This window comes from Vanessa atalanta, chromosome 12 (assembly GCF_905147765.1).
Source record: "Vanessa atalanta chromosome 12, ilVanAtal1.2, whole genome shotgun sequence".
In the NCBI taxonomy this organism is placed as follows: domain Eukaryota; kingdom Metazoa; phylum Arthropoda; class Insecta; order Lepidoptera; family Nymphalidae; genus Vanessa; species Vanessa atalanta.
In genome coordinates this window covers 5664647-5692236 of record NC_061882.1, presented here as the reverse complement: position 1 = coordinate 5692236, position 27590 = coordinate 5664647, and the positions used below count along the sequence as shown (strand labels likewise).

Here is a 27590-nt window from a genome sequence, read left to right as displayed (position 1 = left end):
TACACGTCATCCACTTCTAGTAAATATCAACACTACAACAAATATAGCTCATCCCTTACATCACAATACTCCACAAATCTTGGAAACAAAGATGTTAATATGTCCCTTGTGATTGTGCTTGTAGCTACACCGGCTCTCTAACCTTAAAACCGGAATACAACAAACAACAATACTAAGTATTGCTGTTTGACCGTAAAATATGTGGTGAGTGGGTGGTACTTATCCAGACAGGCTAGCATACCGCCTTAGCAACCACCAAGTATATTGTATATCAAATATGACTGAAGACCTTTGAGGAAATATGAAGTTTCCATACACTTGTTAAACATACATTAAAGAGTTCCGTAAAGTTTGTTAACAGTAAAATTAGACAAGAAATAGAGTCTGCCATGTGAGCAGAGCTATGAATGCCATATTTAAAATTTAACTTAATACGAGCGAACCTGGAAGGAAAGGCTAGTAAAAAAAACAACCTATGTTATTTATTTATGAGAAACACGCTATAAACATGATTTAATTGCTAAGCAAAAATACATATTAACATTTAAGACGGGAAAATAAAAGTTTAAAATAATAAAAAGAAGCCAAAGTTATCGAGAGTGAACTCTTACAGATAATTATTAGGAAGAGGACATATAATTTAACAACACGATAAATACCAACATACATAGGTATAACGTATCAGTATCGTAACGTATCGTAATTTTCTTGTAATTTAGATAAAGTTTTTGGTCTCCAAGCTGCGTGAGAACATTTAAGTTGCTGGAGATATAATATTTATGATTATATATTAATTCTATTTTTTTGTTGAATTAATTCACTTCATATTATTTATATATCATAATTTGTTTTTTTCCCATCGCGTCCGCATCTCGACTTTTTCGCCGAGTACATAATCGTAGGTAGGTACCTAAAGATACGTGAAAATTGAAGGTCATTGAGAAAATTAAACGATTTTATTATTCACTCGTATCGCAGGCATACCTTTACGATGCGATTGTTAACAGACGAAGTAATACAGGTTTTATTGTATTTCATTTACGTAGGTAAAAAATCTTGAATTAAATTAGCCGAGTTTGTCTACACGTGGATCGTAATATATGTACCTATTATCACGACTTTAAATCGAAACGAGTAGCATTGAATTTTCCTGTGCTTAATTTGTATTTAAAATTATTCATCTGATGCTCATCGGGCAAACATCGTAAGTTAACCTGAGAGCGTCAGGTGAAATTCTAGCACACATGCATCAACCAAGTCACATGGAAACATTTCAAAACCTTCACCTTTTCATTAAGGCAGGGAGGCATAAATAAACTTTAACCAGGTAGGAATCACACTATTCCTTATTTGACGACTAGAAAAGTATGTTAAAAATACGCGTATGCACGCACACATGAATATACAAACAATTTGATTCTGAAACATATTCTAACTTCAAAATAGGGAAATTTCTATAACTGAAATAGAAAAATGAATAATTCGGAATGAAAAATCGAATAAGTCTAAAGTAAATTAAATAACGATAGAGCTGAATGTGAATCATAGATAAGGTCAGGATTAGGAATCAGAATGAATGTACGGTTTAAGTAGAGTATACAGATAATAATGCATAATCATTTATCGAATAGTTTGTCATAATTCAACGCAACTTAAACACATTTGTAATCTTGTCAATTCAGGTTAATGAGTCAAGAAAAACATCAGAATATTCAATGACATTTTTTTATATTACAATAAATGCAAGATCAGCGTTCAAAGTTAACAAAAATAAGATATCATGGGTTATTATTTAAGAATATATTGTTTAACTTGCATTACGTTAAACGAAACGTCCTTAGAAACGAAGCGCTTATTATCTTTTATTACTCAATTGATTAATTAATAATTCATTAATTAAATAAAAAATAATATAAAAATAATTCAATTGTACTTAAATGTCCAAACAGCAACAAAACATTTGCCTGACTTTGTCCGCCAGATATTATAAACTAACAGTAATTTGACCTCCGCGTTGGTCTAGACTAATTACATGGCTAAGGTCACAGATCCCGAGATCCTAGGTTCAAACCCCCAGGTCGAAATTCGTAATTTATTATTTTTCTGCACATTTACGGTTGGAGCTCTTCAAAATCAGACTATAACATATTTTTTATGTGCAGCTATTGTCGGATAATCACTGGGACAAAAATCGGCTTACGCTTATATAAGATTGGAGGATCTGCCAATGGATTATCAATTAAAACTAAAAATCTCCAGCCTATTATGTTTACCGACTGGTGAAAACTATTAAAAGTACGAGAGTAGGTAGGTAGGTAGTAAACATTTTTTGGTCTAAGGCCAAAACTTACGGGCAAGGGGGTGGCCACTTTCCAACACCTGGTAAGCCCCCTTTCAATTTTCAATTCATATTATAAAAATAGCAATTATTAAAAAACAAAACCAACTCACTTATCATGTTTCGATCTTGAGTGAGGTTCGAGCTGCAGCGGGGTGGCGGGAGCGGAGCGGGGCGCCCCGCACCCGCCACCCGCCGCGCCCGACGCGAAGTTCCCGGTTGACCTGAAACAATTTACCGACTTAATTAAGAAGCCCCGAACTAAAACATTTTGTACTCAATGACATATTTATACCAAAAATAAAAACATTTTACGTATAAACTATAGAGTATATATATTAGGTATGTTGAGAAACTTTTTCAAAATAGCAACCTTTCGCTAAAAGCATTATTCTGATAGCAACCTTATCTCAATGCCATTAACGGTTATTATTGGATGACTCATCGCATGGTAATATCATGCGTACGTTTTTTAAATAGTATGTATTTATTTTATTGATGAATAGACTGTAAACAATTTATGAGGCAACATCGCGTTTTGTGTGTGTGCGTGTGCGTGTACACTTCCTCGTATATCCCAATAAGTTATCAATAATAATTTAATTTACTTTTTTGTATACCACAATGTTTCAATAGAGAAAAATTGCCTAGGACTAAAAATAAACGTATTGTATTACTCAAGTTTTAGATTTAAACAACTGACAACAAAATAGTTTTCAAAGAAACAAGTTCATTTGTACTTGTTAAAACATTGCATCAATAAGTTAAGCTATAGTTTTTATGCTGAAATAAGGAATTTAAGTTTGGTGCATAAATTTTGTACGCCTGGACGAATACCATATCACCTTTTAAAATCCTCTTCGTTGTGTAAAGACGTCACACGATCGCTCACGCATGTTACCTTCGCAATATTGTTGGATTATTATTTTCAAGACGTATTTCGCATAAATCTTAATATATTATTTACGTAAAATAAGAAAAATAATCTTATAAAGTGTCAGTGACATTTTATTTTATTTTATTCACAAACAAACAGTACGTACATTCGTACATACTTCATGAATACTTAAGATCTTTTACTTACGCAATAAAAACACCGCTCATTTCCCGTAAGAAAGTGTTTGGTATGCATGAGACAAATATTTCTTCCGGCCAACTCACTGTATACGTTGAACGCTTAAAAACTTGCCGTAAATATATTCTGATAGATTCATATAGATCATTAAATATTTACAACATTTTAACATAAAATAAGGATACTAAAAATTAATGCGTCTATTTCAAATAATTTTGCAATGCCTGAATGTTTTTTAAATGAGTTTGCAATTTCTATTTTTTTTATAGTTGGATTAAAAAAAATTGTGGTATTTTATTTTTAATGGAAGCTAGTAGTTGTGAGTTCAGAAAGTAGTTTTCTCTGTAATATAATAAAAATGAAGTATTATTACAGCAACTTTCGTAAGCTAAAATTTATTTTTAGCGCGTTTTATGCTGCCTCTTAAACGAAAACTCATTGCAAGTTGTAGTTTAAACCAATTAAGTTAACGTAAACAATCCTTATTAAATTCTATTGAACACCCCTCCTGTATGTTTTAAAGAAAATCTGCATATAACTAAAAAATAATATGTATAATTGTTAAAAAACGTTTATGAAACTCGATCTTATAATAGTCCGCGTAACGTCTTTTTTTCTTTGATTTTAAAACATTTTTGAGCTAATGTAAAAAATCCTTCAAAATTGTCTTAATTATTACAATAAGAATTCTTTGTTAAATCAATTGACTTAAAAGTTATCGAGAAACTACCATCCGTGAGTGAACTTTCATAAAGGCTGCGTAACTATTTCACTAGGAAACTGAGGAACTTACTGAACTCATTTCTATTCAAAATATTCGAGATTTTCTTCGTCTTTATAAATACGATTCATATTTATATAAAATCATTGAAATCCGCGGTCACGTGACAAATAAAACATAATCTTTGTAAAACATTCTTTTATTGCACGTTTTTAGTCTTTACCGATTTTCGGTATATTGTTCGTCATACAAGTGACTACCTGTGTAGGTACACAGCTCAAAAGAATAAAGTTTAAATTATCTAAATTGGTCGAGAATATCTCATAAGCAAACTATTAATTCGAGGCATTTTAAAAAGCTAGGAAGTCTTATTAGATAAATATTAACTTTTAAATCAAAAATAAAATTAATATTAATTAAGTAACGTAACGTTAATAGCTACAGACTTGTACCTACTGATACAAATTTTAAAATAAAACAATGTCATGATTATAAATTAGGACGACGAAAAAGTAACTACTCTATTGTAGACCATAATAATAAATTTAAAGTAAAAAAAAAAAACAGTTTAAATTCAAGTATTTTGAGGCTCGTTTTCCGGCTTATTGACGTGACGTATTTACTATTATACTTTATTTTTTTCGATTATTATACTACTTATATAAATTGCTACTTTAACACATCTTTTCTATAATCTAATCTTCGCTTAAATGTTAATCAGTTAATTTTAAGTATATTATTTAACATAGATATTCTAATTAAAAATCGAATAACCGCTCAAATCATACATCACACAGTGCTATGCAAATTAAGCTTTGGGAATTGGGCCTATTAACTACAGCGTCGAAAATAATACACTGATAGCACTGCCACGAGCGTTTCTACGTAATTCATGGAATAAATATAAAATCAAAATTGAAAATGAATAATTTTGTTTTTAAGAAATTGTATAGATGAGAAATGTTCAAAATTTCTATTACGTTCCTCAAGATACGTCGATGTCCTGTGTCGATGTATAATAGAAAAATATTAGTTAATTTTAAAATAATTACATGGATTTTTTCGATACGAAAAGCAACATTTAAAATATACAATTTAAAATACAGTAACCACGTTGTAAATCTTCAACGCAAATAGTAAAATAAACCGAGTGGTTCGCCAGACAGGCATTTGAAAAAATAAATCGTTACCGTATAATATAAACACCAAAAAAGCGTAACAAAAACATCTCAGGGTCGAATATTAAACATTTAAAATTTTAAACGCATAAAAATATGGTGTTGTTTCGTGCATACGAGATTACGGACAAATTATTTAATATTAACCTTGGAATTTATATTACATAACGATTACTACTCCTAAGTACTATCTGTTTAAAATTATTTATTTAACCAATGTTGAAAAACGGTTGTTGTCGTCCTCCAGATCCAATCGAAGTAGGAATAAAGATAAACAAACTTTAGATTAAAGTATTTCATGCGATTTGCTCAGCTGTAATGTGCACTACTTAGAGTTTATGATGAATATATCTTTATTTATTATACAATACTTACACGTAACTACTTATATCCACTTTAATTTTACTTTCAAAATTCCGATTCGTCGACGTTCAAAACGCCATTTCTTCGCTAATCCATAGTGAATATCATAGATTAATCAAGCTCTCGACCAATGATATCGCGTCAATTTGCTCTCAAATGTTGTTGATTTGGCTTTTATACTCTTACGGTTGGAATAGAGAAAAGATAAAATTTCTTAATTAAAATACGCGCAATTTAAGTTGACCGGTCAGAAATTTGTAACGAGCGGCATCGCATACAACCGTTTCTGCAATTGATATTCAAAAATAAAATTAATTTAAACATTTCTCAGATAGTACATTATCAACCGAAACATCGCGTTGTTCCATGTTTTAATTATTTTAACATCTTAGAATACCTTTAATTTATGGCATTTATCAGTTACATTCCTTTATTATTTATTTTACAGAAAAATCTAAATATTCTTTATTCAATTAGGCGTATAAAAGCTTTTGTGTCGTCACGTTACATTGGATTTAAATTAAATATAATGCTAACCAGTTCTGAATGTAGATTCTACCAAGAAGAACCCACAAAAAACTCAGTAGTTACAACTGAGACCCATATAATTCCCTTATTACGTCCCTACATAAGTTTCAGGAAATTATATAGGTATTTTTATACCTATTTAATACAGCATAACAAATATTATGAACTATTGCCATATAATTTGGGAAATAAACTCCAGACCAAATTACCCGAATTTGATAAAAGTTTATTCAGATAATTTAACATTAAATTAGTATTGTTTTAAGTGTCAATAATCTATCCTGACACCTTGGGCTATTGTCGTCCCCATTCCTAACAAAAGTGATAAGCTTAAAAGAAGGGGTAAAAAGGAATATTAGTAATTCTTTAATCCATCTTTATCTGTAGATGGTTGTAAAAGGTCCTCTTCGCAATCTATTATTTCACAAACAATACATTCCACTTTTTTATTATATGAATATCATGGGAATATGCTCTATCTCTTTCTGACGGTTATTGTTTTCGGCTAATGCACGTGTACATTTTTTACCACTGTTTATATGCTTGCTAACGCGCAATAAAAGGTTGGGGAGCAAGCTAAATTCTACCTTATATTCAGAACGGTATAAGAAACATTCATACGATTAAGTATTCGTAATCGAAATATCACAAATTTGAACCAGCATTACTCTTGACCAAGATTTTCTATATATGTAGTGTATTGTTACTGAATCACAAAGATTTTAATTTTACGGATTCACATACAAACCTTTTTTAAGCCTATCTATTTATCTATTAAGGCTAGGACATCATTGAATGAATCAATGAAAGTATATTCGAACAAATGTTGATGTATGTATTCGTTCGTTGGTTGCAATTTGCCTCAATAATTAATTATTCGGTTTTTCAGTCAACAAATTCTAAGAAGAAATCCGAAAGTAGACTGCACACTCCCGAAATTGCAAAAGCATACTCTCGATATGTCGATGACCTCCCAAGACCTAATTAATCAATCTATGAGCACTATGTTTATGCATGCATTTGTATACTATAATATATCCAGCCTAATTACCTAATTTGGTTTAGGTATTTATTATATTATCATTGTTAATCATTTCATATTTCTGAATTAATATTAACCGTTACTAAGTTTTCGTTTTTGTTTTTTATGGCATAGGTTGGCGGACGAGCATATGGGCCACCTGATGGTGAGTGAGTCAGCAACGCCCATAGACAATGACGCTGTAAGAAATATTAAGCAATCTTTACATAGGCAATGCGCCACCAACCTTAAAATACGTTTCAAGATGTTATGTCCCTTGTGCCTGTAGTCACGGAACACAACAATACTGAGTACTGCTGTTTGCCGGTAGAATATCTGATGAGTGGGTGGTATCTACCCAGATGAAGTTTTACTATCAATTTCAACAACTACCTTATTGTTTTTTTTGTATCTATCTATGTACTAAAACTTTGTATGGTATGTTTTGTGATCTGAATAAAATAGAATATAATCTGGAATAGCACATAGGGTACTTTTTATTCCTAGGGGAGGGGGTCACCTCAAACGCGAGCGAAACCGTAAAGTTGTAAAGTGTATTAACTAATTCATCACAGAAAGCTTTAAAATACTAAAAGGAAAATACCGTTCCAAGTACATTTTTAAAAACCGCCTGTTTTATCTGTAGATTGCAGGTATTCAGTTCATGCGAGGCCATAAATTAAAGCAGACTATTTGAGCTAATTAGACTTCATTTCAGGTCAATTTAAACAGTTAAGTGACACTTGAGAATAAGGTCAATCGCATTAAAGACGATAATTGATTTACAATTAAATTTTTGTCAATTACAAGAATATATAATATACTTATTTATTCAGCATGTAAATTATTAATGTATATATTATTATTACTTACATAAGTATATAAAATAAATATTGTAGGTTATTTATTAAAAACTGGTTCTTAAGGATAATAAGAAAAAGTAAATATAAAGTGCACATTTTGAGACACACACACACACACTAGTAAATATTGTCGAAATAAATCTGTGACAAATCCAAATCCCCGGCTATTTTATTCATCACCATTAGGCTGTGTTACACTTACTAAAAGATTTAAGCTAATTTAATTACTGACATCATAGGGCTCAAAATACATTGGTTAATTAGTGATCATCCGTTTCATTACTCGACTAATGAACTTTGTATTGATTTATGTTCTGAAATTCAAAATGATTTCCAATTCCGCATATAAAGCCAAATTTTTACGGACAAAGGGACCAGATTTAATTGGACATATGCTCCGGTCCTCGAACTAACAAAGTATAATTGACTAAATTCAGAAGTACATGAACATTGAATCAAAGATTACCTAACTTGCTTACTAATATTATAAATGCGAAAGAGAGTATGTTTATTTGTTTACCTAACACCTGCATCCTCTCCCCCAACCTTATTGATGTCATCGTATTGATATATCAAGCACCAATACTCGTAATTATTAAATTATGCGTTACTTTAGGCAATCACACAATTCATTCTATGCAAAATATACGATTTTTAATCTATGAAAGGTTTCCGATAATACGATTGCCTCTTCTCTTTATAGAAGGCCTTGGAAAGTTCCATGGAACTTCGCCATGGCGAACTAATATATTTATGGTGTTATGATAGAAACGTTTGGAACAATCCTGATTCTATCTAAACATAATTTTCCAATTATCTCACACTTTATCATTAAGAAAAATGAAGATAATTCGCAGAATATTATAACTAATTTCCTATCTAAACTTTTGTAAACACTATGTTCACGTTAAACAAGTATGTAATTAATTTTAAAAAATAATCTGAAAATATTGTTCCATTTTTTTTGCGGCATGTTTTCACTATTCGAGTTCAGCGGTTACGTATTACGTTTTTAGGTTGCCTGTTAACCAGAGATAACCGACGATCGGAATGTTTCCAGACTATAAATCGAAACGAGCACGGCTATTGTTAATTGGCATTTAAACCTGCAAAGCCGTAATCAACTTCATAAACGAAAAACAGGCGTCTGTCAGTCTGCTGTTATTTTTCCATTAAACTGTTTACTCGAGAAAACTATATCTATTTTATGTTACCGTTAGCCTACTTCTTATAATAATAACAACAACGGGATTATTCTGGTATTAAATTGTATTCAAATATTGGGGTTAAACTTTTCCTTAGTGGGTTATGTTCATATTTTTTTTTTATTTCAAATAAGTAGGGAGACTAACTAACACAAGATAGTAAATAGTCACCAGTGCCCAGACATTGGTCCTCTAAAAATATTAACCATTTATTATAACACCAATGCGCCACAAACTTTGGGAATTAAGATTTTACGTCCCCTGTGCCTGTCGTTACACTGGCTAGCTCACTCTTTATACCGGAAAACAACAATAAGTATTGCTGTCTGGCGGTGGAATTTATGATGAGTGGGTAGTACCTACCCATCCAGACGGGCTTACAGTCTATCAGGGCTAGCAGACTAATGTAACACTATTGCACAGACAGCAATTTTTATGACGAACAATTAATGGATTATTTCCTGGTGTTTAATGCCTATGGTGTTCAGCTTCCGCACATTAACAATCATTAAAAAACATTATTATATACATAGGATTAAAAACCGGGCAAGTAAGAGTCGGTCTGGCGCTCTGAAGGTTCCGTACCACCACACATTATTGAAAGGTACCATTTTTTTCCAATACTTGTGCTACTAGATATTGTTCCTTGTTCAATTTCATGATTTTAGGTCAACGGGAAGAACCCCTGTGGGGTTCTGATTCCTTTTCAGAATGATTGGGAAATTCGACATAAACAGCCATATATTTTGATTGTTAGACGCACAGATAGACAGAACGACAAAGAAGTAATCTTATAAGAGTTTCCTTTTCGTTTACAGATATGGAACCCTAAAACCCAGCAAAGAAAAATAAAACATAATGATTAGGGAAATATTTTGGTTCCAAAATAAATATTTAAGGTAGGAAAGTTAGAACATTAATTTAATACACCCACTTTTCCTAAATAGGAAGCCAATATGATTATTTAACGTTTGATGTCTTGCTGTGTGTGTGCGTGTGTAAATATTTTTTTGTCAATGTACGATACCTTTACAACGAATCAATCAAGTGAGATTCGCGACACGGTGTTCGATATGAGTCATCGAGACTTAGATCCAATTAGATTTTTTAGTCAACCGGTCGAGACTTTCCGAAGATAATAGAAAAATATCGCGTTTCAAAAATTAAAAAGTTTTTTTTTTATCTTTATATAAAATAAATTCCGGTGTATAATTTTCAATCTGTAGACCATGAAGATAAATGTGTATATTTATATCTCGACAATAGCGGAAAATTGTAGAGATGGCCGGCAGGGCCAACGGTTTTTTTTTTAATTTATAAATAGTATTAGCACTAAATCATAATTTCGACAAAATTATATTCAGAAGGTAAAATTCGAACATTGTTTTCAAACAAAGACATGCATGTTTAGGAAATAACTCAAATTAACGAAATAAGAAACTGTTTATAAAGGTGAAACATATTCGACGTTAGGGCAACCGTTTCAGTCAGAGAAGTTATTTGGAACCGTCAACAATGTGGTTTATAGGAATTTTAATAGCCATATTTTCAAACGTTCTTGTGGTTGAGAATGTTAGCATTTATTTTATATAATCATAAAAATATAATGCACGTTGTAATTTTTGTTATTTCCAGAGAATGCTACCAATATACTATGAAACCGAAGCACCGGTAACGGAGAATGTTATGACTGGCGCGGATATCCACGACGATGAAGGTTCAAATGAAAAACTAATACTGACAACAGTTACGCGTAGAAATAATGATGACATCAGCCTTAATATAAATGAAGAAATCAATGAGAAATATAAGAAGGTAAAAAAAATCCATTATCATACCGATTATCGGTAACACATTGCTCATGGATACGCGAATGGTACCTAGCAGTTTTCACTTTGACAATTGATAAGTGAAGTGAGTATATAGAACAAAGAAATTTCAATTTGAAATGTTCTGGTTTTTTTTAGCTTTCGACATTTTTCACTCAATAATACAAACAACGAAGTCAAATGTCCTGAAATTCGTGTGAACATTTCATACGTTCGCATCATTAAATACAATATTATTTATGCTTTGTTTAATGAAAATGTGAATTGATTTATTAGTTTATCATTATATATTGTGTTTCAGCCATGTGCTATTGTTGTGTTATCGAATGTTCAAAACCCGACTATGCAGTCTTTGCTTCGAAAATATAGATACGACTCAAATGGTAAGTCGATACCAATAATTACGCAATTAGCATTATTATTTTACAAAATTAAATACAAATGTTTGATCATTTGTCGTTCCCTACATAACGGAATAATTTTTTGTAATGATGTTTTGTGAACAGTTATCTTGTTCAAATCAAATACGACCCTGATTTTGAGACTACAAAAATAATTGACTTTTCTAACAAACTTAATACGAATATAACAAGTCTTATACAAGTATTGGCTGGAATATCTTAAGATTACTTGACTTCGCCATGGATTGCTTTGCAAAGTGTTCAGAGGAGGAATAAGACAATAATGAATATTATTTTGTAGGTATTCTAATACCCGATAGTGTTAAATATTTCATCAAATTACCCCAAGGTTTAAAATCACCGTCTATTCTGGTGCCACTAAATGACAAAGCGTTTTCACCTTTGGGAGGTTTTGTTAGGTAAGTTATACGTATCACTATGTTATATATCTACATCTCGGAGTTATGTAACATGACATTAATCTTTTACCTTTAATTCTGTATTCCTTTGATTTGTTATTTATTTTGATTATCTCTATATACATTTTTATTCATATTATATTTATTATTTCCCACAGATATTATAAAGAGGTACCACCCATTCCACACACATGGTAATATTAAAATATGTTCAAAAAACTAATATCATATAACAAATGTTGAACGCATTTAATCTAAAGTATATAATAAAAACTCATGTGGTTGCATATAAACTGCTACTGTAAACAAATAGTCTCAGCTCCAGTTACAAATATGTACATGCTAAAAAGAAATATGTATTTTTGTAATATGATAACAAGCCAAATCAAATGCCAGATGGTTTTGCCAAGAATCCTGATGCGTATGAGAGGAAGCCATACAATAACTGCACCTGATTGAACATGTTTACGAATTACAACATGTGTTTTGACCCCGTCTGTATGGGTTACTATAGAAGATTCAGAAATATATAGTGTATAGTAAGACATATATTATTTTATTTTAAATACATATCTTAATGCTTAATTAATTACCTATATGTAGTAAGTGTAACGCGTAGAAAATATAATAAACTTAATAACTCCGTCTTAAAATATTTTTTACTACAAAAATAAAGAAGGTTTTCAGCAACAAAGGTCTAGAAACAAAAGCTATATAAACCTTGTGGCGATGAGAGCAAATTGGTATAATATATTTATATTATTGATATATATTCGTAATAAAATTAATATATTTTTGATGTTATACATAGACGGCCATATGGCCCACCTGGTGGTCACAGTTGCCTTTAAAAATTGACGCCGTAAAAAAAAATACATCAGTAACCATTTACTTACATCGCAATGCGCCACCCATCTCGAGAACTGAGATATTATCTCCCTTGTGCTTGAACAAAAACCTACCATCAAGGAAATAGACACAATTTATTATATAAATAATTAAAGATCACGATATTACATTTGAGCCGAGATGGCCCAGTGGTTAGAACGCGTGCATCTTAACCGATGATTTCGGGTTCAAACCCAGGCATGCACCACTGAATTTTCATGTGCTTAATTTGTGTTTATAATTCATCTCGTGCTCGGCGGTGAAGGAAAACATGGTGAGGAAACCTGCATGTGTCTAATTTCAACGAAATTCTGCCACATGTGTATTCCGCCAACCCGCATTGGAGCAGCGTGGTGGAATATGCTCCAAAACCTTCTCCTCAAAGGGAGAGGAGGCCTTTAGCCCAGCAGTGAGAAAATTTACAGGCTGCTAATGCATGAATATTACATTATATAACGATATATAGACTTAATTTTATACAAACATTTAGCGTTTAAATATTCAAGCTAATAATATATAGAAGTTCTCATTGTGTTTCAAATATTCATAATATAATGTAGTTTCCTTAAGAACTACTAACTTTGCCGAGTTATTAAATATGACTTGAACACATGTCGATTCTCGTCACATGAAAGCAAGAATAGTAACAACAAAAGGGTTTGTGAGAACTGCGTCATGAGTGTTATTTCTACATTCAAGAAAGTTATATAAAATCTTTAGATTTTTTTTTTGTTTAAAAAAAGGCTTTAAATTTAGAATATCAAGTTAGCGATAAAAAAAAAAATGTTCAAAAAAGGAATTTCCTTCGTCTGTCTACTTTTTTTGTTACTTTTATATGTAAGTTATATCTCAGACGTAGATATCTTATTGTGTTTCGCAACAATAAATGAGATAAATAGTGTTGCTAATCTTAGCTCAAGGAAAATAACAAATGGTTGCATGATTTCAAGTAAAAATATGTACTATATATAATCTTACACATATAAAGTAGATACATCTTAGACTCCGTATGTCCGATTACTATAACATTCAAAATAGGACAAAAGGCAAACAACAATTAGACTTCGAATTGACGGTATTTCGTCGAAATTTATATCAAAATATAATCTATATTTTGATAGTCATTATAGATTTGCGAAAAAATGTCAAAATTTTATCGGAACTTTGGAAGTAAAATAAAGGTACATACAAATAGTTGTAGTATAATGTTGTAGTATAACCAAGGCATATTATTTACGATCTACTGATAGTACACATTATAGCTGAGCTATTATCAAAATTACATGTTTATGTTCATTCCTTCTTCGATTTGAATTGATTGGCTATAGTTTTTTTTGGTAATATCTACTTTATTTTATCGGCCCTATATAACGCTGCTGCACATTAACTTGTAAGACGTTCAATCGATCGCCATAACTATTCGTAGGTATATACAATTATTATACAGGCTTGACGTCAGTCGGGTTTTGCTACATAATAAAATAGATTTAATACCGTCATTATTTGATCTATATTTTTTTATTAAAAATAAATCGCAAGATCAATTTTATTTTACGTTAAATTATAGATCAATCAAGTATTTGTCGGTTATCCATTACCTAGTTACATTTTAGATTTAAAATTATCCTTGATTTAATAATTTAACTAAATTGAATCATTAAATAACAATAAAAGCTTTATTAATTTACTATTACATTATATTATTAATAAGAAAAAAGGAGTTTACAACAGAAAACTGTAACTTTTAAATATCGTATTCGGTAAATGTTATATTTATTGTGTTTTCTCATGTAAGTGAATTATTATTGTTAAAAAGAAAGATGTCCTATCGAAACCAGTTGTATATCGAAAGTTACTCTTTAATTTTATACTTACTCTGTTTCAAAATTAAATACAAATTCTTAATACGTTCCCTCTATTTCTAAGTTGTTTTGTAAATATTTTCTTACTTGTTGGACGATGACTTAAGAACAATAGAATGAAATAAAACTACTCAAAATCGTTGTTCTCTCCCTACCATATGTATCGGATACATCGTTGGTAATCACCGAAACTTTGGCGCCATGCCAACTTCCATACGCGCTACAGATCCTCTAAAACGGGAAGCAAAATACAACCGAACCAATTGAAGAAGGACACTCATATGAAAAGCCGCGACGGAATTAATTAATGTTTAATTCAATAGGGTTATTCGTCGTACCTTATATGCGAACAATTCGTGGGCGGCGAACGTTCTCTACTAGAACGAAATATTTAATGAGACACAGATTATACAAAAAATAACACATTAAAACTTTGTTCTGTATTTTTTACGCGTTACTTATTCTGGTCTTACAATAAACAATACATTACATGAAAACGCAAAAGGAAATTTAATCATCTTAAGGATTTAAACTGTATATAATTCATAGTATTTGGTTGATGACGAATGATATCAGACGACGTACATAAGTCGGTTCTGATATTATGACCTTGTACGCGTAGGTGGGCAACAATTGCGCAGAAATCATTACGACATACCCCTCTGCATAACGCCCTGTCTGGATTATATTTACCCACTATAATTAGCTTGGTTAAAACTTAGAGAACGTTTCCTGTTTGCGTCGTCGTTGAGTCTATAAAACTACTTTTTGTACCAACGACATTTGCTTGAAATAATGTGTATGATAATAATTATTATAAATGTGAAAGTATATCTGTGATAACTCTTATCTGTCTGTCTGACAGTCACTATTTCACGGCCTAGACACTGATTCAAACATTATATTGAATACTTAGATTACATTTATATTGAATACTTAGATTAAATCTTTGAACCTCTTCAAACTTTAAACAAAATCCTCCTAATCAATTAAGTACACTACTACACCTTTTTCGTACTGGGAAGAATACAGTCGAGTATTTACCTATTCGTTTTTGGACATTAAAAAAAAGAAAATAAAGTTTTTTTTTTAAATTATACGTTCTAACTTCTAACAGATGCTATTAAAATATTTATTGATGTTTATCGACATCTAACTTCGTTATACACATTATTATGTATTTTTACCTTTACATATTACTTGCATGCACATATTCCTTACTTGCACTGAAACTAACTGATAGAGAAAGTTTTTGGCATATAGCTCGCATTTTGTCAGCATTTGTGCAATATTGTAATACCCACTACGTAATTGAAAAGGCGAGCCTATAGTCGACATTACTGGCATTTTGTTTTACTAATACAAGTATAACAACTATTATATATGGGAATGTATATTGATATTTTATAACAAGTGTGACAGACCTTACTTACATCGAAAAGTTTAATAAAAACCAAACAATGTAACCCATGCTTTGCTTTATTGTTAGTTGACGGTAGAATAGGTGATAGGCGTGTGGTGCCAACCCAGACGGTCATGACCAAAGCCCTACCCTACCAACAAGTATTTATTTAATTAAACAGATTTTCTTGTTTTGAATATTCTTAGATAATATTTAAATGTACAGCATTGCATATTTATTTATATAAGTGCATAAATTTTGCCGAGTGTTCAATTAAACTATTAAAATAAAAATAATATTATCGGCGTTAGCCAAAGCAAGCTAAGACAAATCTAATAAAATGGGCTAAATTACCTATATAATAAGGTCGAGAACTAGAATCATTTTTGGTATCCATAAAATGAATAATTGAATAATAGCGCTTTGAACTTTGGAAGTAAAATCAAGTAGGTACAAGTAATTAAGTAAAATAGTGTTGTAATATAAATAAAAATATTAATCAAGATTTGTTTTATTCATTTTTACGCAGCTCCTATATTTGTTCTACTTGTTCTGCAAGTGGAATAAGTTTACAGCTATAAACATAACTCGAACGTAACCGATTATTGTAAATACAGAAAAAAAAAACCAGTACAGTATTACGCACGATATTTTTATTAAATACAATAAAATAAACTAAATTAAATCATTTTTATTGAAACAAGTTAAATAACCTTGATTAAGCTACGTTTTCTTGATAAACTTAAATGTTATATAATGACCTTTTACTTCCCGGTATTTTCGTAATTACAAATATTTTTACGATGTAATTAATAACAACCTTATTTATCTTATCTGTTCAGTCATTGTTATCTATAGTTTTATTTTAAATATACAAATAAGGTTTTACATGGTAATAAAATTTTGATTATATAACGTAAGCGTAAATTGTTTTTATTTTTTAAAAGGACATCTTTAGCTCAAGTGTAATGCATTATTTAGGCATTAACTTACGTACAGTTAACAGAAACATTTAACAATAGTAATCTCAACCTAACTACAGTATTTTTAAGTTTAAACTTCGATGAAAATCTCATTCAGCAGGAAGACTGAGCTCCGCAGTATATACATAGATATATTACATATATAGACATTCATAGTCCCTAGCAGGAAGGCTGAGCGCCGCAACATATACATAGACAACTAACGCTCAGTGTGATATTTTGGTTAATTCATATTATTATATCTTACAAGTACAGCATTTTAGTTTGGAGAATGCTAAAGTAATGGAAACTGTTCCATTGTACAAAAAAGGGCTGTCTATCTATAATCTTGGAGTCTCACTTCGAGATTTTTTTGTCAAGATAGGTACACAATATGTAGGTATATAATTTAGCAAAGTTTTATCTATATTCACAATAATATAGAGACGGTTTTTTATTTTATAGAAACAAAGCTGCCATTCGTCGTTTAATCAGAAGTAAAGGTAAACTAATAACAGTTTCCGATTCCGCAAAGTCAACACATCCTTCCTGTATATTCGTTAGATATACTCGGTAGAATCTACATTCAGAACCGGTGGTAGCTTTACTTAATATAGTTTGTTAAATGACGATTCAAAACTGCTTGTAAAAGCCTACTTGAATAAAGTATATTTTGATTTTGATGATTCAATACAATTCCGCAGATATTTTTAACTTTGCCTATTATGAAAATTAAAACACATTTTTAACATTTACTGTGTAAAAAAGTCTGATTTCCGAACCGGCGTTAGCTTAACATTCAATTTTATTCTGTAAAATACTACTGGGAACTAGCATCGTCATAAACAATATCATTTTTGAAAATCTTTTAACAGTTAATATAATAACTTGCAATACCTGAAAAACTACACATAGGTACACATAAAAATCAATCATAATAATATATGTAGAACGCTTTCCAAAAATTTTATATGTTAATAGTTAATGTATAAATATATTTTATAGTATTACTGATAAGTAGAGAATTTGTACAGCTTTTTTTCGATCCTGGTAGAATCTTAATCACTCGACGAATCAAAAGTAGGGACTTATCAAAGTACATTTGAATGAGTGAATATCGGCGAAACTATTCAATAACAAATACAACGAAATGTGACATACGTCAAGTTCAATTTCATATTTTTTTTGTATCATTACGTAAATATGTCATCTATTATAATTGAAACAAATATATATTGGCCTTAACAACGTTACAGTTATTTCGGTAGTGTAGTTCAACGTAAACTAGGTCAGTAACATATGTTAGAAGTCTATCATTATAACGCTTGCGACATAAACCACGCAAGCATTTTGTGAAACACGATTCTTATATATACTGTTTGTATACTCATATAAATGCTTAATAGCTATTATTTAATACCAAAAGATATGTTATTAAGAGCCGTATCTTACGTCAATATTCTTTATAATTTACGTCAACTGCTGCTTAAGCAAACTTGTAAGACATAATTTGGAAGCTATTAAATATATAACTTTAATATAGGTATAATACAATAAAGATATCTAATAAAATGGTATTCTTTGAAAATCCTATATTAAAGCTGTATTCATTAATATTATTAAAATTGCTAATATATTTTTTTTCTTTTTCTTGTGGCAATTTTGGTGGTGAGTGATATAATCACTTGCAATAGTAACCTTTTTAGTCTAGACCTTCAATGTCAAGACAACAGATGTTAATGTTGACAAAACATTTGCACATGTTCTTGTTATTCACAAATCTAATAGGAGTTAATCTATGGAGTTTGTCGACTGTTACAAAATAACATGTGCTACAATGTAAATATACCAGATCTTATATGTGCCTATATTTAAAAGTATTATGCCTGTCAACACATATCTGTTGAAGAAATGTTCTTTCCCCGGACTTTATCCTTATGTAGTGTAAATGTCCAGCATATTAAATTCTGTATGTCCATTTTGTTATCAAAAATTAATATTAATTAAAGCTTTCAATATAATTTATTACTGGTTAAGACAGGGGTCAGTAACCTAAGTATTAATATTTGTAACGGATGCTAAGATCTATAAATAAAATCTAATAATAATTTCCTAAAAAGCAGATTCAGTCAGATATATCCAAACTATTTCCTAAGTTTAATTTTAAAATTGGTAACCAACATATATGTATAGTGTTAAAGTACTTATAATTTTAATCCTATCATAGCACTCTTATCATGTGACATTTGATTAATACTCTACAAGTAACACCTGTGTTATCTTATCTTATATAACAATAACAGATCAATATCGACCACTTCTTTCCTAAAGATAAAACTGTAAACTAATAAATGGCTCAGTGGTAACGAGGCCAGCAATGTATCAAAGTAACAGGTTCTAGTGCCTTAAATGATTGCTCATGCCTAAAAGTTTTAATATAGAAAGAATTGGAATCACTAATCCCTGGTAAATAGACTAAATTGGATTTCAATACTGGAAAATTGTTTTTTGAAAATTGTTTGAATAGGCAACACCAAATATGAAAAAAAAATCTGTTACATACACAGACTACTTTTTAACAATCTTAAAAATATGTTGGTTCTGAGAAATTAGAATCAACCGGAACACAACAAACCTAAGTTACTTTTTGGAAATAGAATGTGATGAGTGTGTGCTACCATATCAGACGGGCTTGCATAAAAACCTACCACTAAGTAATTATATGATTTGAAAGTACAACAGAGAAATTCTCAATATCAGTTGTTTATGAAAACTTCAAAATAGGTTACCTAACTAACAACGGACTGGCTGAACTCAGATTAGGGCGGCACGCAATTGATCTTCTTAATAAACAGCATAAATGTGAAAATTTCATTATTCCATCTGCTTCCAACTAATTGGATCCAATAGGTTATGCCACAAGAGGTTCTAATTTAATTTAAAAAAGTCTTATCTCTTTGTGGTTTAATGATATAAAAAATTGAGTATTGTTTATAATATAATTGAAATAAATCAATAATTTAAAGACATTACATTTGATGAACTACTAATTGATTGCTAATATTAACGATAACTTCAGATGAGTAATTTAATATCAATAATTGTTGATACCTAAGATAACAATTATAATTGATATCTAAGTAAGGTATTTATTATAACTGATACGAATTAATATTTATAGGTTTAAAATAACATTTTTATTTAAATTATTTTTATAACGTTTTTTCTAATATAATATAAGGTTCTCACCAAGTTTTTCTGATGGTCGAAAGGCTTTTTGGTATTTTACTTCCACTTGCATCGGTATTTACTGAGAATCTATCACTGAAGCTTCTCTTCACCTCTGGTAGGCCCCGGAGGAATGTATCTTTCAAAGACTTATCTTCCACTGACTCGGTCCTTCTAAATTCAATGTCACTTTGCTCGCCCAGTCCTGTGTTTGAGGCTTTAGAGACAGTCAAGAATTTACGCTTTTGTTTTTTCTTTAAAGTATTTATGTTAGTGGCATCACATTCAGCTCCTTCATGGTCTTTGCCATATCCAGGTTCCCGTTCACCGAATCCTTGTACAAAGCAGAGCATAATATCGTCAGGATAATATGATTCCTTCATTTAGAAGGTCATACCCGCTTATTAACTTACAAAACTTGTTCGATTGAGGCAATTGTATGTAGTACTTTTCCTTATCCAATTATCGTGTCAATCTTCAAACAAATTCAAGTTAAATTTTGTTAGTACCACTGTTCACTATATTATATCTATATTTTGACGTCACTTTTCGTTCACAGCTCACACGAGACCAAATTTACAATAACGAAAAAAGTGAAATAGAATTAAGTAAAGGTCTTACTTATTTAATAGAAAATACACAAACTTTCTGTATTCTAATATATTATCGATGAATTGTCTGACATATTTATATTTTTTAAGTTCAGACTTCAGTTGTAAATATTAACAACGGTTTCGTTCGAAAACACTCGTATAACTTTATGCAACAGCTAACGAATACTGAAGTAGTAAAGTACTAAACGTCGGAGCCGGCTAGCACATGCCTGCCCCCGCCCAGTTCTTATAGGACTAAAGGTAAGGCCAGACATGCGACAGAGGCCCACGATTTTTTATGACGAGCTATTTACAACAATTAATGTCAAGTTACGCAATTCGTTCTAAGTTATCGATAGTTTAAAAAATATCACTCTCATTTAATCTTTTTAATTATAAATGATATATTAATGCAATTTCAATACTAATAGTAATAGGTAAACTAAAATGGTCACAGCCATGGCGTCAATGTCAAATTGTCGTTCAATTTATTACGTACATTGTAGTTAATTAAAACCTATGGGTTAACACTATTTATATCGCTAGCAGTAAAATAAAGGAAAGGTGTTTAGATGTGTGCCGCTAGCTTAAGCTGTGAGAGACAGTTGACATCCTACTGTCGCCACGGCAACAACACTTTGCGGTGAAAGGATATAAAAATATTTATGCGTGCCTTATTGATATAGCTAGTAGCCGCTCAGAAATTACTAATTTTTTGCTCGGGTGTCAAACAATCGGTAGATATAGATATATATTACACAAACGAATTCGTCAATCAACCAACATATATATATTTTATTATTCCAAACATTTTATGATAAAATATATAAACAGAAAATACATTACATAATTATATAGACAAACAATGTAACGAATAAATAAATCGCATTTATCTATGTTTATTATCAAACCTGACGTATAAAGTTTTGGTCTCAAATTAATTCCTCGCATCAAAACAATAAAAGTGTAAAAAATATGGATTAGATTAATAGGTATTCATGACACCGAAATAAAATACACATTCTGTACTTTTTGTTGTTCAATCTAAATTTTAAATCTCGATTCGAAGCTTTATTTTATGTTAAATAACAATTTATAAGAAGATAAATTCATGTGGACTGCTTCTAATTTTGTCTAATTTTGTATGAAATTTTACCTACCTTTCAAAAGTTATTTCATTTTCAAGGAATCAACTAAAACTATCGCTTGCATATCGCGTGACTATTTCGATCAATACGTTTACAGAACCTGTAATAATTACGGGATCTCCTGGGTTACCGAGAACCAAAGCAAAGGGCTTTGGTTTCAAACGAGGGGAACGTTGTGAAAATAAAAATAAATCCAAATAATTTAATCGAAAAATACTATAATATCAATTTGATATAGTACTAAATTAGGTATATGTATATTTAGAGTATAATGAAATATAGACTATTCTTCTAGTTTAAAGACAATAATTTTATAAATTCTCAACAATTGATTTTTTTGAGAGTTATAAATAAACAATATTTAAGATTATAAAGATAAATTATTTATGTATGTCTCTTTAAAAAAGAACAGTAATTATATTTTAAAAACTGTAACAAAAACGGATTTTTTGCTAAAGCTTAATCGCTCTGGATTTTGATTTACTTGTACGTATTTATTTACACGTAGGTATATGTCTCGAGTACGAGATGAGTACATACGTAAAACGAAGTTTGAAAGTAACACCTAGTCAAAAAAAAAACAAAGTTAACCAAAAATTGAGAAGCTTGTATTATGTACACCGTTTATTAAAACATAGAGAGATGAATCATGAGAATTATTAATATTGTGATAATTTCATAGATACGGAAAGAAAAGTGCTAATAAGTTTGATTTATCATTTCTCCAATTTATGCCATATATACAAAAAGGCGAGAATATGGTAAAATGTTAGGTAGGTATACGGATAATCAGGATGAGTGTGTTTTGTTTAATATCAAATCATAAAAATATATACTTATTCACTGACACTGACAGAGGGCGCTAGCTTATTCAGTTCAATCTTCAATCGATGTGTTTACACAATTATAAACAATTTTTAAAGAAGCAAACAAATGTTTACAATAATACAGGAAAAGTTTTCTTTATTGAGATCATACATCAAAGAAATTCCTTTCAGAAAATCTGGGGTAGCTGTCATCGTGTCAAACAATAATAAAATTAATTATAGATCTTAGATGTCGTCATTTAATTCAATATGATACGTACTTACGCCTACACATATGGTAAACTAAATGTATTTTCTGAATAGGTAAACATATTGATGTAAATACATATTATTGTTTAATATTAATACGTGAACGTGGAAACTTATATATTTTTTTAAATATTTTTATATTTTTAAATAATTGTTTGGTATTTTATAGTAATCATTTGAAGGTCGTAGATGTGCACATAAAAAAGATTTTGACCACATGCGATAATATAGTAATGGAACCGAGAAAACTGTCAACGATGATTACACTAACGATTAAAGAAACCTGAGATTTAATCAGCTCCACAAACACCACGGCCTCTCTTTTCTTTTATTTTTATTATTATTATGTTTGCTAGTAAAATGATAATATTTTGCAAAATATTTTGTTATGCCAAAATATATTATTCGTTTGAACCCTTTCAAAATATATTTTAACTTCATATCTATGAAAAATTATTCTAAAATTGATATATCTTTGTATGGAATGAGAGCTGAGCGCACATTGCTGATCCATGATTATAGGCAAAATGATTTAAATCGTGATTCATCAGTCATCTTTGGGGCTTGAGCCCTGATGGCCCAATAGTAAGACAATAATAGCAACCGAAGGTGACGAATTTAAACCTGTTCTAGCGCCACTTAATTTTCATATCTTGTACAAAGCCCTACCACCAATGGCAACCATTCATGTACCATAACTTGTTTTACGTATGTTGTAAATATTTCGTATTGTATCGTATCGTAAATGACTAATGACGAAAATTGTAAAACAGGCCTTTTATATTTTTTATTTCATGTTTAATATAAAAATTAAAAAAACGAGGTACAAATTATTCCTATTAAAACCTTGAGACGTATTTACTATTAAGATGCGTAAAAATAATACTAAATGACGTAAAATCTGGCGACATAGTGCTTAAATGAAGGCGTGGCAGCCTCAGACATGAAATTTTGGCAAGTGTCCCGAATTCTTATATCCCTGATGAAAAACTGTGACAATGTACGACTTCGTAATACGAATACATCTTTATGAAATTACATCCGTGACTTTGAATGTTTAGAATATACCTACGTTTTTCTACTGATAAAGTTAGAATTTTGCAAGTTTTCCTATTCTTAAGTTTAAATGGAATTAACTTTGCTAACAACTAAACTTAATTACAGATAAGTGATAACACAAATATCTAATGATCCTTTTGTATAGTATTTAATAGGTCCTGGAAATTTCGTTTTCCATTAATATATTGAAACATTTCTATAAAAATATTTTTTTAATTTCTAAACACTCAAAATCGGATCAAACTTACAAAGCAAATTTTGATAAAAAAAGAAATTGGCTTTGTTAGATTTTTGACACTCAATTTTACTATCCAAAAGTAAACTCTGGTTAAAAAAAAGGATAATTTGTGTTTTAGATCCTATTTTATTCCAATTTATCGCAAATGTTGTGTTTATGTTTCTGACGTGACTAATCTACTTCCATGATAACATTTTGTAATTATTAATTTTGTCGTCTAGATATTGCATGCCATTTGTGCAGTATGACTGCTTCGACGGAATATTTGATAAAATATCACTAATTTTGAAAATTCAATTGTCACAGAAAAACAAATTATCAACAGATTTTTAATAAGGGCCTAATAGCATTGTTTTTTTTAAATTAATTCGTAATTTTTCCATATCGAATGTTGTATTAGCAATTTCATATATAGGAATACTCAATATAAAACGGTCAATCTATCTAAATTAACAAATTTTATAAGGACAACATTTTTATGTATAATATTATTAAAAATTTAATTTTTTAGGACCTCTCTATGGCTATTTAGTTCATGAACGCTTTTATATGTTAATCGGTTCATTGTTAGTATGTACATTATGTTGTTTACTTCTCAGAACCGCCTACATAATATTTAAACTGCCAACTGTCTACGTCGTTGTACCTAATATTTCAACAGTTAAGGCGATTTTTTTCATCTTTGTTTTTCGGTAAATAGTCGAACTTTGGTCAAGGTGAGTAACGCGAAAAAAGGTGACTCTGTTTATAATATTTAAAATAATTTGTTTTGCATATTATACTGTGATGGGACCAATTAGGTAGTGGCATAAATATTTATTTTATATGTTTATTTTACTGAAAATACGCCTATTGATTACGGGCAAAGTTGCTAATGGACTACTTGATTGAGTTAAGTGCCCGTATTGAGAAGTATATACATTTCCAATGCTTTACCAACTATAGGATCTGAAATAAATTTCTGGATGACAACGTTCGTGTCTGTTTATAAATTATAAATTACTAGATGGTTTAATTGCCAATTCCGACACAGTAGTATGTTTTGTATTTCCTTTCAAGTAAAGTACCTAATTATTATGATAATATCAATTTCCAATTTAGCACCTAGTAATGATAATGTTCTCATGACCGATTTCGACACTGTCGGTACAGCACATATTAAAGTGCACAAGTTTGTATACAAACATTCTTTATTCCCTGAAAAATTTAAAATAGTTCTAGTGCAGGATCATAAGGGCTTTACATAATATAGAACAAATGTTCAAGTTACTTAAGAAACTCCTTAAAATACTTCATCGTCTGAAAGCTTAGAAACTGCATTCACGAAGTCCTTTATACAAACGGTATACTTTTATGAGGAAATGAAGCCCCATTCCGAAAGTGGGTCATCTTCTTCCAAAGAGGTGTTTGTTTAGTGGCATAATACTTATATAACATTTATAATGTTCGTTCGTCCAATGAAATACGCTTGAATGAATACATTCCATTCATGGACGATTGAATCAGTCGAAATGCTCTACAATACATGTATATGGATGTCATAGGACTCACATGTTTAGGTATAGATATCTACGGCTAAATAAATCAAAATATGAAATGAACTTTATTGATTTAATAGTTTTGCGTAATCAACATCAATCATTCACCTTTATATTAAAAGAAGTTTTAATTTCAAGGTTTTACAAACAAAATAATAATAATATTCACAAACGAATTATCGAGCCGTATACCTTTTCAGCCTTTATTGGATATCAAAGGATTAAACTTTCAGGTTTAAAGCTTTTTAACAAATTCATATAAAACATTTTTTTATTTAAATGTAAATTTTAAGCACGACATGTGTTTTCAAATATTCTATCCCTATTATTTATACTCAGTAGGATGTAATGACCAAGATTTATTCATCTTCGCCCATGCCATTAAAAAACATACTCTGACAGCATTACATTCTGTAATATCTATTTTAATTTTCTATTACATTTTTGTATTTCTGATTATGTTTTGTTAAATATTATAACTATGAAGGCTTAATGATTATGGCTGTAAAATAATATGAAAACATGGGTTTTATACGAAACAAGTAAATATATAATTTCCATATTTTTATGTATATGTATTTACATAGTATTATTCCATCATTTTAGTTTGTGGAGAGTATCGAGCCGATATATATCATATTATTACTAAGAATATTTCAAGACATGTTCTGGAGGCAGTAAAAAATCTGTTAGCATATATATAACGGGGCGCGGTTACTTTGGTTGTTGATTTGGATAATTAAGAAATCGAGTAGTTGGCGATAATGCTTGATGGCTGATTTACTTTTAAGAGCGGGTCACCCCGAATGGAGTTGTAACTGTAGGCAACGCGAGTCGTTATGTTTTGACAAGCGATTCGAATGCGATAGTTGCTTGAAAACCCATTTGCTCTTAATCGAGATGAATTATTGTAATCCTTTGATATTATTGTGGTGTACGATTATTGAATCAATTAATATAGTGATTAGACGATATTAAATACGTTTTATTTTGTGAAAATCACCATTGCACGCCCGCCCACAAATCTTCTGTCTTCCAAATGTCGGATCAATCCCCAAACCCAACTGTTCGGCATCCTGCTCCTCCGACATATATATAATATTTATAATTTCTCAAATAGTTTAATTCGCTAATGTTAGCGGAGCGTATGTATGACGGTTATAAGTGCGTTAATAATATCTTAATCGTACTTTTTTTTTAATTCCATCCTAAGTCTTTCCTCATTTACTACCCGTATGTTTAAAATTGAAACCACTTTTAATTAGTTGTTTAAATTTCACAACAAACATGTTTTAATTAAAAGGTACTTAGAAAATAACTTGCACAATCACTGTACAAATAATTTTAAGCTACTTACAAAAACACAGTTGAAACAAATGTGCTAAAATTTTAGTATAAGTATCAGTGTCAATCATGATATAGAACATATTCGAAATAACATATTAATTAAAATTACTTTATAATATTTATTAGCAACGACCTGATCTATCTTAAAAAATATATCCTTAAAGGCAGGAATGGCACTAATCCAAATCCCGGCAAAAATATAACTCCCACTAAGATATAGATTTTTGTCCAGCTGTGGGATATTCACGAGCTATTACTGTTTGTATATCTTGTTTTACATTATATAAGACTTTATACTAGAACAAAGT

General features: G+C 30.3%; 2 protein-coding genes across 6 annotated transcripts in view; one reads left to right on the top strand and one right to left on the bottom strand.

The window, feature by feature from the left end:
- The window catches only part of LOC125067612 (GRAM domain-containing protein 2B-like), a 61217-nt gene that overhangs the window by 17986 nt on the left and 15641 nt on the right, over positions 1 to 27590 (bottom strand). For 4 of the 5 annotated variants that reach the window (XM_047676280.1, XM_047676284.1, XM_047676282.1 and 1 more), the window contains one exon: positions 2452 to 2562. In XM_047676280.1, coding sequence (XP_047532236.1) covers positions 2452 to 2562 — 111 coding nt within the window. Of the gene's footprint in view, positions 1 to 2451; positions 2563 to 20304; positions 21059 to 27590 lie in introns of those variants that run through there. The other variant, XM_047676283.1, reaches the window with a different exon arrangement.
- LOC125067613 lies at positions 10800 to 12488 on the top strand. Its single transcript, XM_047676286.1, has 5 exons — positions 10800 to 10864; positions 10928 to 11107; positions 11423 to 11504; positions 11824 to 11941; positions 12100 to 12488. Exons 1-5 carry the CDS (start codon positions 10808 to 10810, stop codon positions 12137 to 12139), a joined length of 477 nt encoding a protein of 158 aa, XP_047532242.1. The 5' UTR covers positions 10800 to 10807; the 3' UTR covers positions 12140 to 12488.